At 45.9% G+C, this 16,901-nt stretch overlaps 2 protein-coding genes across 2 annotated transcripts; both read right to left on the bottom strand.

The window, feature by feature from the left end:
- Window positions 1-5,258: 5,258 nt before the first annotated feature.
- Window positions 5,259-6,349, bottom strand: KRTAP29-1 (keratin associated like protein 29-1). Its single transcript, XM_008012733.3, has one exon. It carries the CDS (start codon window positions 6,347-6,349, stop codon window positions 5,324-5,326), a length of 1,026 nt encoding a protein of 341 aa, XP_008010924.3. The 3' UTR covers window positions 5,259-5,323.
- Window positions 6,350-11,583: 5,234 nt separating this feature from the next.
- Window positions 11,584-13,376, bottom strand: KRTAP16-1 (keratin associated protein 16-1). The gene has a single exon (XM_008012731.3). It carries the CDS (start codon window positions 13,135-13,137, stop codon window positions 11,584-11,586), a length of 1,554 nt encoding a protein of 517 aa, XP_008010922.3. The 5' UTR covers window positions 13,138-13,376.
- Between the last annotated feature and the right edge of the window lie 3,525 nt (window positions 13,377-16,901).

The following is a 16,901-nucleotide window of genomic DNA, read 5'->3' as shown; positions in this document are numbered from 1 at the left end:
TTAATCAGTTTGAGAATATTTAGAACCTCACAGAACACATCAACAGACTCACAAGATCATGTAAACAAATGAGCCCTCAGAGGTAACATAAACTAACTTCTTCATGTTGTGGATTAGGACATTGGTCTTACATAAGGTCATACAGTAAATAAGTGGCCAGGATGCAACTCAGTCCTTCTCCTTTGAGCCATGGTCTAGTGCTTTTTCCTCACCATCAACATAGAGGTCCTCCTCTGAGTTGCATTTGCAGGTAGGTCATAAGGCAAACACCCATACTCTTGTCCCTCAGTGACCAGTGAGATCACACTGTGAAGTTCCTAATTAGAGATACAACTGTCCGCTGCACCCTTTGATCAGTGCTTTTCTCAGTGGCAAGTTAGTTGAACCCAGCAGGCACCTAGCTAACTTGCAAGTCCTAGTCTCCCTGCAAAGGAATTGCCAACAGGGAAGTATCTTTATGTAATGGTGGTTCTCGTCTACCACATTCCTGATCACCTTTCCACAGGATACACTTTGACTTGAATGCTAAAGGTTAATGCACTGATTATTTCTTTGCTTCTATACAAATAAACTTTCTAACTAGTGATTTAAAGAGAAGGGGTTGGGGGCTAACGCTTGTAATCCCAACACTTTGGGATTTTTTTTTCTCAAAAAAAAAAAAGAGAGAGAGAGAGAGAAGGGGTTGGCGATTGGGTGAGTCCTATATTCCATATAAATAACCAATATATAATTTATTTTAATTAGGCCCATAACATTTCATCAAAAACTTCTTCCCTGGGATGGAGTAAAACATCATAAGAAAAACAAAGAAAAGATCACACTTACTAGTGCAAAAGGTATGGCTTTGGTATGTTGAGGCACCAGAATAGGAAAAGCTGCAAGTTTCTGGGGAAGTTATCTCTATACAGAGCCCACCCTCCACGCCTGACATCATGCCCCTCCCTTCCACTCAGGTCCCAGCTCAGCCTATGCACAGTGTGGACCTTGATGTCCCATTATTCCAGGGCTCTTTTGGTTAGTTTTCCTTCATCTATAAGGATTTTTTTAGAATGTCCCACACATACTGGCAAGACCTATTTAACTAATGAGAACCACAAACCACAGTGATTGAGAGGATTGAAACAACAGATGCTCAGCCAGTGAGCATCAGGTAAGTTTATGAGCAAATCCTAAGGTCCCTCCTCAGGCTGGGGAGAAGGCCCAATCTAGGAGAAAGTCAGGGCACTGGTCATAAAGACATAAGGACAGAAGCCCAATCATTTACACTGGGACAGGAGTCATCCAAAAGACAGGGGGGCAGAAGGGGGTGATATCAGCTGGGCCAGTTAGATGGGGAAGGCTAAAATGCTAAAATCAGTCTTTTAGTGCTCTTTACTCAGGTTTGGCTAGGCATGTTTTATAGGCCATTGTAAATTATGGAGCAAACAAATCAACTTAAGTGCAGCCATATAACTAAATTGAAATGTGGTGTGTGTGTGTGTGCGCGTGCACGCATGTGTGTCTGAGTGTGTGTGTGAGTGCATGTGTATGCATGTATGTATGTGTGCATGTGTGTGGGTAGAAAAGGTACTGAAGGCAATAGCCATACATAGTTAGAAATAAGAGGAAAATACCCATCAGAAGACTAGAACAGATCTAGCTACTTGAACTGTTGAAATGATAAACCCACCTGTATCTAGGGATTCAAGAAGCAGAATTACCAATGCTGACATTAGTCAATTCAACTATGGGTAGAAATTCTCCAGCTAGACATTTCCATGTTCAGATGCTAGATTTTGTTCTTGTGGCCATCCCCCTCTTTTTTGACCCAGAATCTTCTTTCATGACTGTGACCCTTGCGATTCTGAAACTGGGGATAGAACCACTAATAATCTCTCTACAGCTCCAAAGTATACATCAGTGACAAAAAAAAAAATGTGAACTATGAAGATTTGTGTTCTAGTTACTAAATTATTGCTGCTCACCTACAAGTACACCCTTCATTGCCTGCTCTATGATAATACAGAGGGATCCTATGAATATTTCTCCTTGGCCAGCTGACACAATGTTAAACTTTGTCAATAGAAAGGAGTGGAAAGACACTGGGGGAAAGACGTATTCTCTCCCTGGCTTCTGTGTTCTTCACCAGGCACAAGCAGCACATGTGGATTCAGTGGAGACCAACTCTTGCAATGCACGTGGCTTTCCACAGAGCAAATTTCCAGCAAGTCCACCAGTGTGGCATCTCAGCAAACCTCACCACCATCCAGTGAGTCACAGCTGTGTTCTCTCCAACACAGTCTGGACTTCAGCCTAGGGGTGAGGGTGGGGAATTATCTTCCTATCTCAGACCTAGGAGCAGTAACAGATTTTAATATCTGCTATTCCTATATTTTTTAGTGTTCTCTTTACCTCCCACTAGCCAGTCCCCCTTTATCTCAATCCCCTGTAATAGTTAATAATTCTTTATATTAACCATCCCTGTACAAATTAATATATGGATTTTTCTCCCTCCTGATTAGACTCTGACTGATAAAGAATTGGTACTGGGAATGGTACCAGGAAGAAAGATCTTCCATAAAGATGGGATTTGGAGATTGATTTGGTCATACCCTTGGGCTTGAGCACAGTGCTAAAATTCTTGCCAGTGGGAAATGAAATGAAAATAATCCATGGCATGGTGTAGCATCATGATTCATCAAGCCGTCACTTGTGATTAACTATGGCAAGGTACCAATCAGGTCAAGTGTCATGACAGTCAAATGGCCACTTGACCCTCATGGCTGTAATGATGACTGTAAGGACTCAGGTGGTGTATCGTTTTGGGGCTTTTGAGTGCTGGCAGAAAGAAAATCTTGGGCCCAAGTCATTTAACCCTGAGTTCAAGTCACCATCTAGAGTTTCCATGACAACCCTAAAGGAATCACTTATTTCTTATAGCCACAGGGCCAAGATTTCTGAAAATCAAACACAACATTTATTTGTGTGAGATTAATTCTGAACCTCCCTTACAGTGGAAACAAGTAAACTGACCCTCCACTGTCTTGAGAAGAGTGGTGTGCTCTTATTGAAAATCCTGTGATAACCTCAGCTGGAGTGGCCTTGAAACAGGATGCTTGCTCTCCTTAGAATCCACCACAACCACCACTGTTGCCACGAGATTCATAACTAGAGTCAAATTTCAACATATTCTAAGTGGACAGGAGCATGCTACAACCCAGGAGAAACTTACTTACACACCAAAAGACTTGCAAGATTTTACTAATACATATCTGCAGAAACCTGCAAGAACGTGTACAAAAAATAGACTTTTAAAGGTCTAGACCAAGGAAGGAGGAATATAACACCAGATTGACCCAAATTTGTTGATGTGATGGCACTCACTAGAGATTTCGGATTTATCACATTTAACCATGCAACTGGAGGCGGCTAAAATAGCTTGTTTAATGGACTGAAACTTGAACTCAACAGTGATCTACATGTAATGAGGCTGAGATGCCAGAACTTCTCTAGCATGATGTGGAGGAGAGAGACCAAAGGCGCAGGGAAAGAGAACATTAGACTGCACTGACCATACACAGTGTGCACCCCACAACTATGTTCCACATAAAAGCCTAGAAGACACCCCCTTCATTGAGAAATACATCAACAAGAGGAGTCCTTGAACAGCTTTGTGTTAGTTAACTCTTCACCGTAGGCCAGATGGTAGGGGATGACCTCCTCCAAATGGACTCCCTGGTGTCAGAGGGGAGTAGGGAATCCCAGAGCATCAGAGAAAAGTTAGCAGTACTTACCCACCCCAAAAGATAAGGTAGGCACATCTACTGGGAAGGAAGGAGGAACATACCAACCATCAAAGTACCTTGGCCTGCAGGGCTCTTTGGCAGTGGCTCGTTGATCATAGCATCCCTAGAAACAAAATGTGTAGGTGGCCTATTAGAGCATAACTTGGTCTACTCAGCAAACTTAGGGCCTGGCAGCCAAACATTGTGACTTGAGTTGTCGCAGTAGAGGGTCATGACCTTTCATGCAATTTTAGATCTAAATTATTTCACAGACACAGAACTCCTTGATTACAGGAGAGGCTGAATCCCCGGAGGAAAGACCCTGTACCATTGCTGCAAGAAAACACCGTAAATCTTCCTCTAAGATTTCCCCAAAAGAAAATCAGCCTACCCATTTAAGTTCCCTTCAACTAATGGTTCTTAAAACCGTCTCTTAAAGTGTCAAAAAAGCAGCAAACAAACAAACTGACAAAAAAATTCTAAAGAGTTTTTAATTTTATTTAAATTGGTGACTAGGTAAATTGATCATTAAAATGAATCTTGGCCGAGCGTGGTGGTTCATGCCTGTAATCACAGCACTTTGGGAGGCCAAGGTGGGCAGATCACCTGAGGTCAGGAGTTTGGGACCAGCCTGACCAACATGGAGAAACCTTGTCTCTACTAAAAAAAATAATAATAATACAAAAATTAGCTGGCGTGGTGGCACATGCCTTAATCCAAGCTACTCGGGAGGCAGAGGCAGGAGAATTGCTTGAATCTGGGAGGTGGAGGTTGCGGTGAGCTGAGATCACGCCATTGCCAGCCTGGGTAATAAAAGCAAAAACCTCATCTCAAAAAAAAAAAAAAAAAATTAAATTAACCCTAAGCAATTCTCCATGGCCAATACCTCATGTTTGTTTTCATCTGTGGCTTTCCAGAAACATTTTTGCTGTTGACTTCCTGTCTACTCACTGTAGGGAAAGTGAGCCCACTCAGCTCAAAAGAACTCTTGGTGCTGAAAATTTTGGAAGCCAGTGAACTGTTTGCCCTTACTCTCGTCCAGCTGGAGAATCTATAATCCTAGACACCAGCTACCCTTGCAGACCAATGCAGACCCACTGACTTAGATGACTCAAGCTCATTGTGCTCAAATGTGACCTGAAGGAAATCTACATAGGGGTGCGCGTAGGAATGAAAGCACTCCAAGAGTCTTATTTATTATACTTAACCAGTCACATTTTTATTAGCAGCTAGCAGCAAAGGGGTCTTCTGAAAGACCAGGCAGCATCAAGAAAGATAAACAAGAGAGGATCTGCTAAAATGAAATGAATTGACATCATCAGGAAATGCAAGCAGCAGTGTAGTAGTCCATGGTTGCTGAAAGGTTATTCTTGGTTAAGAAAGATCTCTTTGTGCCTGGACAAGTTACCTGGTCTGCACGTGGAAAGAATGTGGAGGTAGACTCACGGTAAAGTTAGAAAGCAGGCAGCATTTGTACTCGGTGGGAGGCAGGCACCCAGGGATGGCTATGCATTTGTAGACAGCGGCAGACCCTCAGAGGAGGTGTGAAGAGTGCTCCATTAACAAAGTGTTGCCTTGCAGAAGCTGGACTCACAGCTGGATTGGCATGAAGTTGGCAAGCAATTGGAGGCACCACTGGGTGATGTGCCTAAACCAGTCACACAGCAAGCTGATTTGCAGCCACTCTGGTTATAAGAAGTGGGTCCATCACAAGTTGGTTGGCCAGAAATCACAGTGTCACAGGAAGCTGGTTTGCAACAGTCCTTTGCGGAACAAGGGACCTGGCAGTTAGCCACTGGCTGGTAGATGAAGCATGTGGAAGCAGCTGGTTGGCAGTGAAGTGGCTGGCAAAGGGAAGGCACGCAGCAAGTAGTATTGCAAGAACTGAACACACAAGTCGATGGCTGGCAGGAAACAGGCATGTAGAGGGCTGATTGGCAAGGTTTGAAAATATAGCAGATGGGTTGATAATAAGTTGATTTACAGGGCTGGCCTTCACCACTGACGGGTTGACATGAACTTCCTTGGCACCAAGTTGGTTGGCATGGACTAACTGTACAGACGGTTGGTAGGCAAGAAGTTTCCGGACAGGTGGTCACTTCAGAGCAGGATGGCTGGCAGGATCCAGCATCACAGCAGACTGATTGGCCACAAGCTGCCTGACATGATCCAGACATGCAGACAGATTCCTGGCAGGAGTTTTGCTGGCAGGGACTGGCATTGCAGCACTTTTCCTGACAACAGGTAGATTCCGAGCGGGATGGCTGACATGAGCTAACCAGACAAGGAGGCTGACCAGTGCCAGACTGATAGCAGGCTGCGTGGGAGCACACAGGTTGGCAAACAAAACCCACACAAGACGTTGCTGGGAGGCAGGTAGGTTGACACGAAGCAAGATCACAGCCACTTGGGGCACCAATGGATGGCTGACAGCTTTCTTGGCATGTGACCAGTTGCCACGTTCTGCTGTGGCAGGAACTAGGCAAACAGAGAGCATGCCGAAAGTCGCTTCTAACTGGGTATGTGGTGATGGTGGGCACAGCTGGAATGGCTGTGGTGTTTCCAGGACAACAGCTGTCTGCCATGGTGCTGGTGCTGACCTTTCTGGGAAGTCGCAAGCTCAGTATACCTGCATTTGAAAGACATCCGATACAGAGGGGCTTTTATAGTCCTTCACTAGGGGTGCTGGCATGACATGCAGCATCTTTCCTTGTTATTGTTTTTACTCACTTGCATGCAAACATCTGATTAACAGGCTTCAGGAGCCTGGGACATGTTGTTCCAACTTTGAAAATGTGTCTGTTGAGTCGGGAGCTCTGCACTGCATTTGGATTCGTTGACACTGCGCCTGCTCTTGGATGAGCTGTCTCTTTTACAGGTTGCTCCCCAGCCTTACTGAAGTAGGCCTTTCCTGGCACTAACCTTTCATCAGGGGGCCTCTACCAAGCCAGAGCGGCTCTGCTCTTCCTCCAGGAACGCAGCTTTGCGCTGTTCAATCAGAAATGAAGCCTTGACCCAGTTTGGGGAGGGGGTGTCAAGATGGGAAATGGAAAATTAGTCCATGGAACCCAGGGACACTTAAGTGCCTCCACCTCTTTTTAAAACCTTCCCATTTAGCATTCCTGAAACTTGTTTACTGTACTATTACTAATAATAACAATAGAAATTACTTTCATTTATTGCATAGTTACTAGACCAAGTCCTTGACTGCATTTTTCATTGGATCCTCACAATGACTTTTGTAAGTATAATTGTCATCACTATGTTAGAAGTGGCAAAAAAAAAAGTAATAAATACAGAAGAAACCAGGTTTAAAATGAAGTTAATATTAAAATGTAAAACTTCATTGGCCTTTTTAGGAAGCCTAAAATCTCCCCCAAATTGGTTCCTCTCAATATTTTTTTAGAACAGAAAAGAAAAAACCGGAAGAAGTGGCAAAACTAACTCATAGAGTTTAAATCATGTTCCCAAAATTATGCGAATGATAAGGCATAGAAACAAAATTCAAACCTAGCTTTGTCTGACCGCCAAACCCCTGATCTTAACCACCTATTAGACTCCCTGATTTTGGGGAGGCAGGGAGAGGGCGACACTGATATAGTGGCTGCAGGCTGACACTCCTATGGCAGCAGGCCAGCTCGTGGGCTGGTTGCCCAGGCCCTATCCAGGGGATCCTCCGCCCATTCCAGTGACTGTAATCAGCAACTGGACCACACTGGTGTGAGTACTTACCTCTGCTTATCAATACACTCAAACACAGTCTTTTAATTTTGGAAATTTAAAAAACTGCCAAATATTTCATCAAGAAGGATCAAACCCACCCTAGGGCATCAACGCATATGAATTCTATACAAATAAAAACACAACAGCCAGAAGTGATAATAAAAAAAAAAAATCACTGAAAAGTGGTGTTAATGTTAAACCAATCCCTTCCAAGAGGAATTCATAAGGGACTTTCTTGGCCCTTCTGCTTTTCCTCTGGGCTTGTCCTGGCTCCGCATCACCAGCCAGGTCCAGTGTTCTACACCAGCCAATGTCCTGGTCTGGTTCATACTGGAGCGCATGACGGAGTGGAAAGATCATGGTGTGGGGAGCCAGATGGGGCTGGCCTTGATTTCTGGGTCTGCCACTAACTCATCTGTTGGATGTGTTAGCTAATTACCTAAGTCTTCAAAGTATGGCAATTTCATCAACTGCATTGCCGTGTCTCAGATTCGTTTTTTATGGGTGTTTGTTTGTTTTGGTTGCTTCACAAATTACTGAAAATACTGGAAACACTGGAGGGTACTTTGCAAACCCCCAGCTACAAAATGCCTTCTCCTTGGCACCCTCCTCACCCTCATTTCAAAAAGAAGAGCAATGTTTTTGATCAGAACAATGTCTGGAAAACCTTCTCCCCTGTCATTGAAATGCCTTTTTCCCCACAATTGGTTTCTATGTCACACCATGGATCACTTCTTTTGCCCTCCTTCTTGTCTCTACTCATGTTGGCATCTTTCAATCTGCAGGAATCCATGCACTGTGTTTTATTGCTGAATATTTACACCCCAAAGCTCTTCATCTTCCCAAAGGAAGTATTTAATGCTTTCAGTCTTACCAAATATGTCAATCAAAATGGGAACATGAGTACAACTGAAAAATCATATCAACTTCAGTCCAATATCCTATACCACTTTTATAGTTTTAAAGCAATCCATTCTACATCCATTTTTCTCTAAGTGATTCTGCTCTTGTTTTCTTTCCTCCTAAAGGAACCTCTCAATCACAAGAACAACTGTCTTGCTATAGTTCAAGGCACTAAAAACACCCACTGTATCAACAAAGACACCTTGTGACCACATTGAGAAATATGATGATCCACACAGAACCTAGGCTTTGGAAAGAATTGGGTTTTAGTCATTTGCATGTTACTTACTAGCCACGACAATCATGAATTTTATCACTCCCTTTATATATATGTGTGTGTGTATATATATATGTTTGTGTATGTGTGTATGTGTATAAATGCATGTACACTCATACATATGTGTGCCTGCGGTTTTTGAACAATACACTCACGTATGTTTGGCTGTGTGTATATATATACACACATTATATTAATATACATAAATATATACACACATGTATGGTTTTCTGGAGCTTATTTATATCAATCAACATTATGTTGGTAAGATTCACCCATGCTATTGCATGTCCCCATGTCCTGTCATTTTCACAGTATGATATCCCATTGTGTGAATATACTACAATTTACTTGTCCATGGATGGGCACTTGGATTGTTTGTCCTTCAAATTCTGCATCTTATGTACAGGGAAAAAATAGGAGAGAATGCATATTACTTCACAGAATTGCTGTAATCCATATGAAATACTTAGTCCAATGCTTGGTACAGAGGTTCAAAACCCTAGCCAACTCCTCTCTCTCTCTCTCTCTGTGTGTGTGTGTGTGTGTGTGTGTGTGTGTGTGTGTGTGTTGGTTTTGGTTTTGTTTTTTTAGACGGAGTCTCTCTCTGTCACCCAGGTTGGAGTGCAATGGCACGATCTTGGCTCACTGCAACCTCCTCCTCCCGGGTTCAAGCAATTCTCCTGCCTCAACCTCCTAGTAACTGGGACTACAGGTGTGCACCTCCACGACCAGCTAATTTTTGTATTTTTAGTAGAGATGGGGTTTCACCATGTTGGCCAGGCTGGTTTTGAACTCCTGACCTCAGATGATTCGCCCACCTGGGCCTCCCAAAGTGCTGGGATTACAGGCATTAGCCACAGCATCCGGCTGGCCAGCTCCCCTCTTGACTCTGGAAGGAGACAATGATAAATCCCAATGGCTTGATGAGACAGTAACTCCAACATCAATGTGTTAAGTTTTGCTTTTGACTTTCTCCCTCTACCATAGTCTGACCCAGTGATTCTCAAACAGGGGTGATTTTTGCACTCCCAGGCAATGTTTGGCAATGTCTGGAGACATTTGTGATCATCACCCTCAAGGGATGCTACTAGAATCTGGTTCATAGAGGCCAGCGATGCTGCTTAACATCCTACAATTCACAGGACAGCCATTACAACAAAGAATCACCCAGCCCAAAACGTCAATAACGCTGGAGTTGAGAAGCCCTGGTCGACCCTCACACTGTGCTCTGGATGACTCAACCTGCACCTTGAGGACAAGGAATAGGCCTCCATTCTGTGCAGTAAGTGTAGGGAGTGACTGCTTTGAAGAGACTCTGTCCTTGGAGATTGTAAGATATGGAATTTATCCTATGAGTGTCTTGGAGGAACTAGGAGAACATAAACAAAATTCTCACACAAGAAATCCAAGTTACCCAACCTTCTTTGCTGTAAGTATGATCTCTGATCTCCACTTATTTTTCTTCCACTGTGGACCCAAAAAAAATTGGCTTCCTTTCCTCCCCAGCCTCTCTATATCCAGAACCATGTTCTTCCATTGAGTTCTCCACACCAAGGCCAGAGGGATGTTCCAAAACCTGGTGCCCTTCCTGTCACCTCCCTGCATGCAGCCCCTTGATGCCTTCATGTCAGCCCTGCATCAAACCCAGACACCTCTGTCTAGCATGCAAGGCCCAACATAGACAGATCACTGTCTACAACCTGACCTCGTGGCTCATTCCTCTAAGAACAACTCTGTCCACGCCTCACCTAATGAACAATTTACTCTCAAGCCCCATTCACTCATACATGTCTCCTTTGCCTAGAAAACTTCTCCTTTCCTATTTGTAGCTGGTTGATTCCTGCTCATACTGAAAGACTCGATGCCAGTATCACATTCTCCAATAATTCTTTCCTTGTTCCCCCACCACGCTTTACTGAGTTCATGGTGCTCTGTGCTTATCTCCGAGTACTTGGCACAAAGGAATGTCATAATTGTCTTGCTGCCCACCAGAGAGTGAGCTTCTTGAGAGCAAAGACTGAGACTTCTGTTTATCCTTAGAGCTAAACACAATCCCTGGCACCTAGCTGCTATCTAATAATGCCTGAGGGATGGGTGGGTGGATGGATGGTTGAATGAAGCTGCTGTCGAAGAAGAAGCAAGTCACTGATGAGACTATGGCATTAATGGAAGAGCAAGGAGAACAGCAAGTCGCTTCAGCTTAACCACCTTTATTGGACAGTTACATGTTTTACTTGATTGGAGAAGTCCCTAAGGAACACAAGCATGCATAGCAAGGGAGCACATACGTGGTGACAGAAAAGACTACGTGCAGGAAAGAGACCTGAGATGATGTGGCAAAGCAGTTTTTCTCAGCTTAATTGCAGCAGAAGACAAGAACCTGGAATGTCTCCCTCTCACTGTCCAGAAGGCCTTCATTTCAGTGATCAGGATACTGACATTTCTGATGAGTTCTTTGAGGTGTAAGCAGATGGTGAGTAACAATGCAGAAAGAAAGAGCTCCGGCCGGGCGCGGTGGCTCAAGCCTGTAATCCCAGCACTTTGGGAGGCCGAGACGGGCGGATCACGAGGTCAGGAGATCGAGACCATCCTGGCTAACACGGTGAAACCCCGTCTCTACTAAAAATACAAAAAAAAAACTAGCCGGGCGTGGTGGCGGGCGCCTGTAGTCCCAGCTACTCCGGAGGCTGAGGCAGGAGAATGGCGTAAACCCGGGAGGCGGAGCTTGCAGTGAGCTGAGATCAGGCCACTGCAGTCCAGCCCAGGCTACAGAGCAAGACTCCGTCTCAAAAAAAAAAAAAAAAAAAAAAAGAAAGAGCTCCTAGCTAAGTCATAATGAGCTTTGGGGAGGACAGTGTAGTTTTGTCTCTAGCTGGTGGCTTGCTTTGCAAGAATTGGGGGACTGAAGCCAGTTTAGCAGTTGGCAGGCTTGCTGGCAGCAGGCTGAGCTGCTGCAGCCTCACGGTTGGTTGGGCTGATGGGTTTGGCCTCAGTGGGCTGGCAGGGACCCTCTTCTGAGACATCCGCCTTGCAGGGGGTTGAGTCAACACAATCCACTTGGCTGGAAGTGGATTTTTTGCAATCCCGTTTGCAAGAGTCGGACTCAGTGCAAGACGGGCGGAAGCAGACTGGGCGGTAAGAGTAGGAAGTGACACAGGCTGGGCGGCGCAGGATGGAGTAGCATGGGCGGTAACAGGAGGGACGGTAAGAGATGGATGTCACATATGGCTGCCTATAGGTGAAGAGTCCAGAGCAGATTGGGCGGCAGATAGGACGGGAGACCGGGCGGTAGGAAACTGTAGCGCTGCAAGGCCGTTTGCTGGAACTGGGTATGTAGAAAGTCCTAGGACAAGTTGGTCGGCAGACGGCAGATGCAGAAGACCCTGGACAGCAGGAAAGAGGTCGGCAGGAGGTAGATGGGCAGGAAACTGGCTCAGGGCAGACAGAACGACAGCGCTTGACTACATAGCAAGTAGGTTGGCATGGACTGGGCACACAGACAGCTGGTGAGCAGGGGCTGGGCTCAGAGCAGATGGGTTGGCAGATACTGGAGACACAACAAGAAGGCTCTTGGCAAGTGCTGGGGACACAAGATGGCTCGCACGGGCTCTGAACACAGCAGACAGGGCGGAGGCAAACTGGCTCACAGACCAGAGCCACACAGGTAGCTGGCTGGCAGATGCTAGACTCTGAGCAAGATGGCTCACAAGGGCTGGGGTCACAGCAGACAGCCTGGCAGCCACTGGTCACAGAGCAGGTAGGTGTCGGGCACACCGGCTGACAGCAGGCAGGCTCACAGACCACAGGTTGGCAGGAACTAGGCAGGGTGCAGACAGCTGAACAGCAGCTGGACTCACAGACAACTGGCTGGCAGCAGCTGGATTTGCAGAGGACAGGCTGACAGGAAGTGGGCACACAGAGGACTGGTTGGCAGGAAGTGGCCTCAGTGCATACAGGTTGGCAGCAGCTGCTCACAGAGCAAGAAGGCTCACAAATAGCAGCTTCACAGCACACAGGTTGAGCACAGCTGCTCACAGAGCAAGAAGGCTCACAAATAGCAGGCTCACAGCACACAGGTTGAGCACAGCTGCTCACAGAGCAAGAAGGCTCACAAATGGTGGCCTCGAAGCACACAGGTTGGCAGCAGCCGCTCACGGAGCAAGAAGGCTCACAGGTGGTGGCCTCACAGCACACGGGATGGCAGCAGCTGCTCACGGAGCAAGAAGGCTCACAAATGGCAGGCTCACAGCACAGGGGTTGGGCACAGCTGTTCACAGGACAGGAGGGCTGACAGCACTGTGGTCCACAGCTGGATGATCCGCAGCTATCTTGACAAGTCACCAGCTGCCATGTCTGGCTCTGGCAGGAACTGGGCAGGCAGATGGGGCCTCCACAGCTCACCTCGGTGGAGCAGAGAGAGATGGCTGGCACAGAGAAGCATTTCCTAGAACAGCAACTACCAGACATGGTGGAGGTGGCCGTGCTTCCTTGTGCTGAGTGCTGAGAGGTCGCTGCCTGACTGTGACAGCTTCCTGAGGCCCTCACTTTTATATCCCCTCACTGGCGTGTTCTGTTTGGGACTCCTGCATCTTTTCCTCATTGTTGTTTGGGCCAGTTTGCAGAGGAACATCTTATTATACCACCGTTTGTTGATCTGGAAGCTGTTTATCTACCCATAAAGAAGCTGTTTATTTACTGATGTGCTAAATTTGGAATCCTCAGAGCTACAGGTAGTCTTGGAAGAAGCACCCTCACCTCCAAACTGGATGATCTATGTTTCTGAGCATTGTGAACAGGGAAAGAAGAATGAAACTTATAATTTATCCAACTTCTAGTCTTCCATACAAGGCCCTGGGTTGGGTTCAGAGGATGCCACAGGAATAAGACCTATTCACCCATTCTGTTGAATCTTGCTGTCTAGTGGGCAGATAAGCATGCAGACAAACTCACTGCAATACAATGATAAGTTCAACAATAGGCATACAGAGATTAATTGAGAGAAGAGGTGATGAATTCAGTTGGGAGAAGAACAACTGGACTGGATTTTAAATGACTGCACCTCACAGTAATGATCTTACTTAAAACCACCAGCAATCCCACGAGGCAGAGATTTTTCTCCACCATTAGAAATGAATAAATGGGCCAGGAACCATGGCTCATGCCTGTAATCCCGACACTTTGGGAGGCCGAGGCAGGCGGATCACCTGAGGTCAGGAGTTTGAGACCAGATTGGCCAACAAGGCGAAACCCCATCTCCACTAAAAATACAAAAATTAGCCAGGCATGGTGGTGCACACCTCTAATCCCAAATGGTTGGCAGGCTGAGGCAGGAGAATCACCTGAACCTAGGAGGTAGAGGTTGCAGTGAGCCAAGATGAAACCACTGCACTCCTGCCTGGGTGACAGAGATAGACTCTGTCTCAAAAAAAAAAAAAAAAAAAAAAAGAAAGAAAGAAAAGAGAAAGAAAAAGAAATGAAGAAATGGGGTCAGAGGGTCAGAAAGTTTCAGTCACTTGCTGAAGATCACACACAGCCTGTCCCTGATCTAAGGCTGCTGTCCCTCCTTCTCACCAACCTGTCTAGACCTACCTTTCTCAGAAGACTTCGTCAAAGTCACATACCGTCGGCTCAGCCCACCGCCATCCTCCACGCTATCCCATAAGCATAGAACATTGGCTTGACCTGTCCCTGGAAAGCATGTAACCCAGCCTTTCTGCTCTTCCTCAAACATTCATTAGACCTCCAGGGTCTTCCTTGCTTTTAACGATTTTGACAGTTCCTTTAAAAAAAAAAAAAGAAGAAGAAGTCTCCAAGACCCAAAGGGTCAAGAGTGAAAACAAGAGACTTCTCAGGTGTGTCTCTCAAAGACTTTGTAAACAAGAGACTCGTCTTTGCTACTCTTGAGACAGATGAAGGGAGAAATGAATCGTAGGTTTCTGAACACCAGGACTTAACATCTTGCTCAGTGAAGGGCCTAGTTTTCCTCCACCATACGTTTTCATCAACACAAAAGGCAGGCTCTTGCTTGGAAAAGCTGAGGCATTCTGCCGTCCATTGTGCCATCCATTCATCCCTCCCTTCATTTATTAATTCATGCAATCATTGACTCAGTTTCTCTTTTATTTCTGCACTCAATTCAGCCAACACTGGGTTCTGTGTGATGAATACAAAAAGAGTGAGTTGCAATTCTGGCCACAAGGAGCCCAAGTTTAGAAGAGAGATAGACACATCTATAAGCAAGTATGGTACAGACTGCAAGTGTTGTGAAAGAGGGATGCAGGGGGTGGATGCAGCAGAGAGAGATAGCTGGCATGGAGAGGCATTTCCTAGAACAGCATCTGCCAGACATGGTAGAGGTGGCCATGCTTCCTGTGAGTGCTGAGAGGTCACTGCCTGACTGTGACAGCTCCCTGAGACCCTCACTTTGGAGGCACCCAGGAGAGATATTGATATGGTTTTTGGAGGCTGGGCATGGTGGCTCACACCTGTAATCCCAACACTTTGAGAGGCTGGGGTGAGTGGATCACTTCAGGTCAGGAGTTCGAGACAAGCCTGGCCAACATGGAGAAACCCCATCCCTACTAAAAATAGAAAAATTACCTGGGCATGCTGGCATGTGCCTGTAATTCCAGCTACACTTGGGAGGCTGAGGCAGGAGAATTGCTTGAACCCGGGAGGCAGAGGTTGCAGTGCGCCAAGATGGCACCACTGCACTCCACCCTGGGCAACAGAGCAAGACTCTGTCCCAAAGAAAAATAAAAAGAAAAAAAGACATGTTTTGGGGGGAATTAGAGAAGCCTTTGCAAGTAAAATGAAGGCTCAAAGAGAGTGGACAGGGCTGGGTGCGGTGGCTTACGCCTGTAATCCCAGCACTTTGGGAGGCCGAGGCGGGTGGATCACGAGGTCAGGAGATCGAGACCACGGTGAAATCCCGTCTCTACTAAAAATACAAAAAATTAGCCAGGCACGGTGGTGGGTGCTTGTAGTCCCAGCTACTCAGGAGGCTGAGGAAGGAGAATGGCATGAACCCAGTAGGCAGAACTTGCAGTGAGCTAAGATCACGCCACTGCACTCCAGCCTGGGCGACACAGCGAGACTCTGTCTCAAAAAAATAAAAATAAAAATAAAGACAGTGGACAAAAAGGGGGTCATAAAGGCAGGAAAAGGATAAGATGTGGAAATCAAAGACATAGAGCACATTACATTTGGCAAGCAGCAAATGATTCAACATAGCCAGGATGAAAAGCAGAGGGGATAGGAGGGAAAAGCAGTGGGGCTAGAGGGGTTACTAGGCACCCAATCATGAAAGGTCTTGTGGACCATGATTAAGAAGTTGTATTTTTTTAATGATAATAAGGGTTTAAGCAGGGGAGTAACTTGATTGGGGTTGCCCTTTCAGAAAGATGTGCCCTCTCTCTGGATGTGGAGAAGAGAGGGTGAGGGCAAGTCTGAAGGCAAGCAGACCATTAGGGGTCTGTGGCAGTTACTCAGAAGTTTCATGGCAACAACCTGAACTAGGTAGGTTCGGAGACCTGAGAGATGGGTCGTGGTGGCTGAAAATGGAAGATTAGGAACAGGGAGTGCCATTCTTTTAAATGTGGCTCTCAAGCAGTGGGCAAAGAGGACTTTTGGACAGGCCTGCAGAGGGAAAGGCAGAGCAGCCGCTGAGACCCTTCTCTTTTCCATTCACTTCTCTTCCTCAGCTAAACCAGTGGTGAATGGAAGTCCGCCCCACAAACAAATTTCTCATAAACTCTCTCAGCCAAGAAACCCATCCATTGTGCTGCAATGTCATCTGTTCGAAGAATCCTTCCCTGCTAAATGAAAAGGCAGGTCGTTCAACTATGTAGCCCATTTCTACTTTATTCTTCTTTACAGCTCTTATCACTCCCTTGACCTCATATAAGCACCATGAGGGCAAGGACCTTGTCTACACACAGATGTATACCCAGCACCCAGAGCAGCAGCTGATACATTGGAGGCACACAATTAGTATTTATTAAACGAATAAATGAGAACCTCTGTGGATAGCTAAGAAGGGCAAGCCTGTATCAGTAATTCAAAAATCACTACCTCCGCTCATGCATCCAGGAGGCATGACCATGAGCAATAGAATAATCAGCTGCTCTGAATCACAGCTACTCAATGCAGACTCTCTGGGCTCTGGACAGGTGCATCCCATTGGCAGCTCCTGCTCTGGTTGTGGCTTTGTCTTGGGAGTTAAAGAACCA

The sequence above is a fragment of the Chlorocebus sabaeus genome, chromosome 16 (assembly GCF_047675955.1).
Source record: "Chlorocebus sabaeus isolate Y175 chromosome 16, mChlSab1.0.hap1, whole genome shotgun sequence".
Taxonomy (NCBI): domain Eukaryota; kingdom Metazoa; phylum Chordata; class Mammalia; order Primates; family Cercopithecidae; genus Chlorocebus; species Chlorocebus sabaeus.
This window is presented reverse-complemented; position numbering and strand designations above follow the sequence as displayed.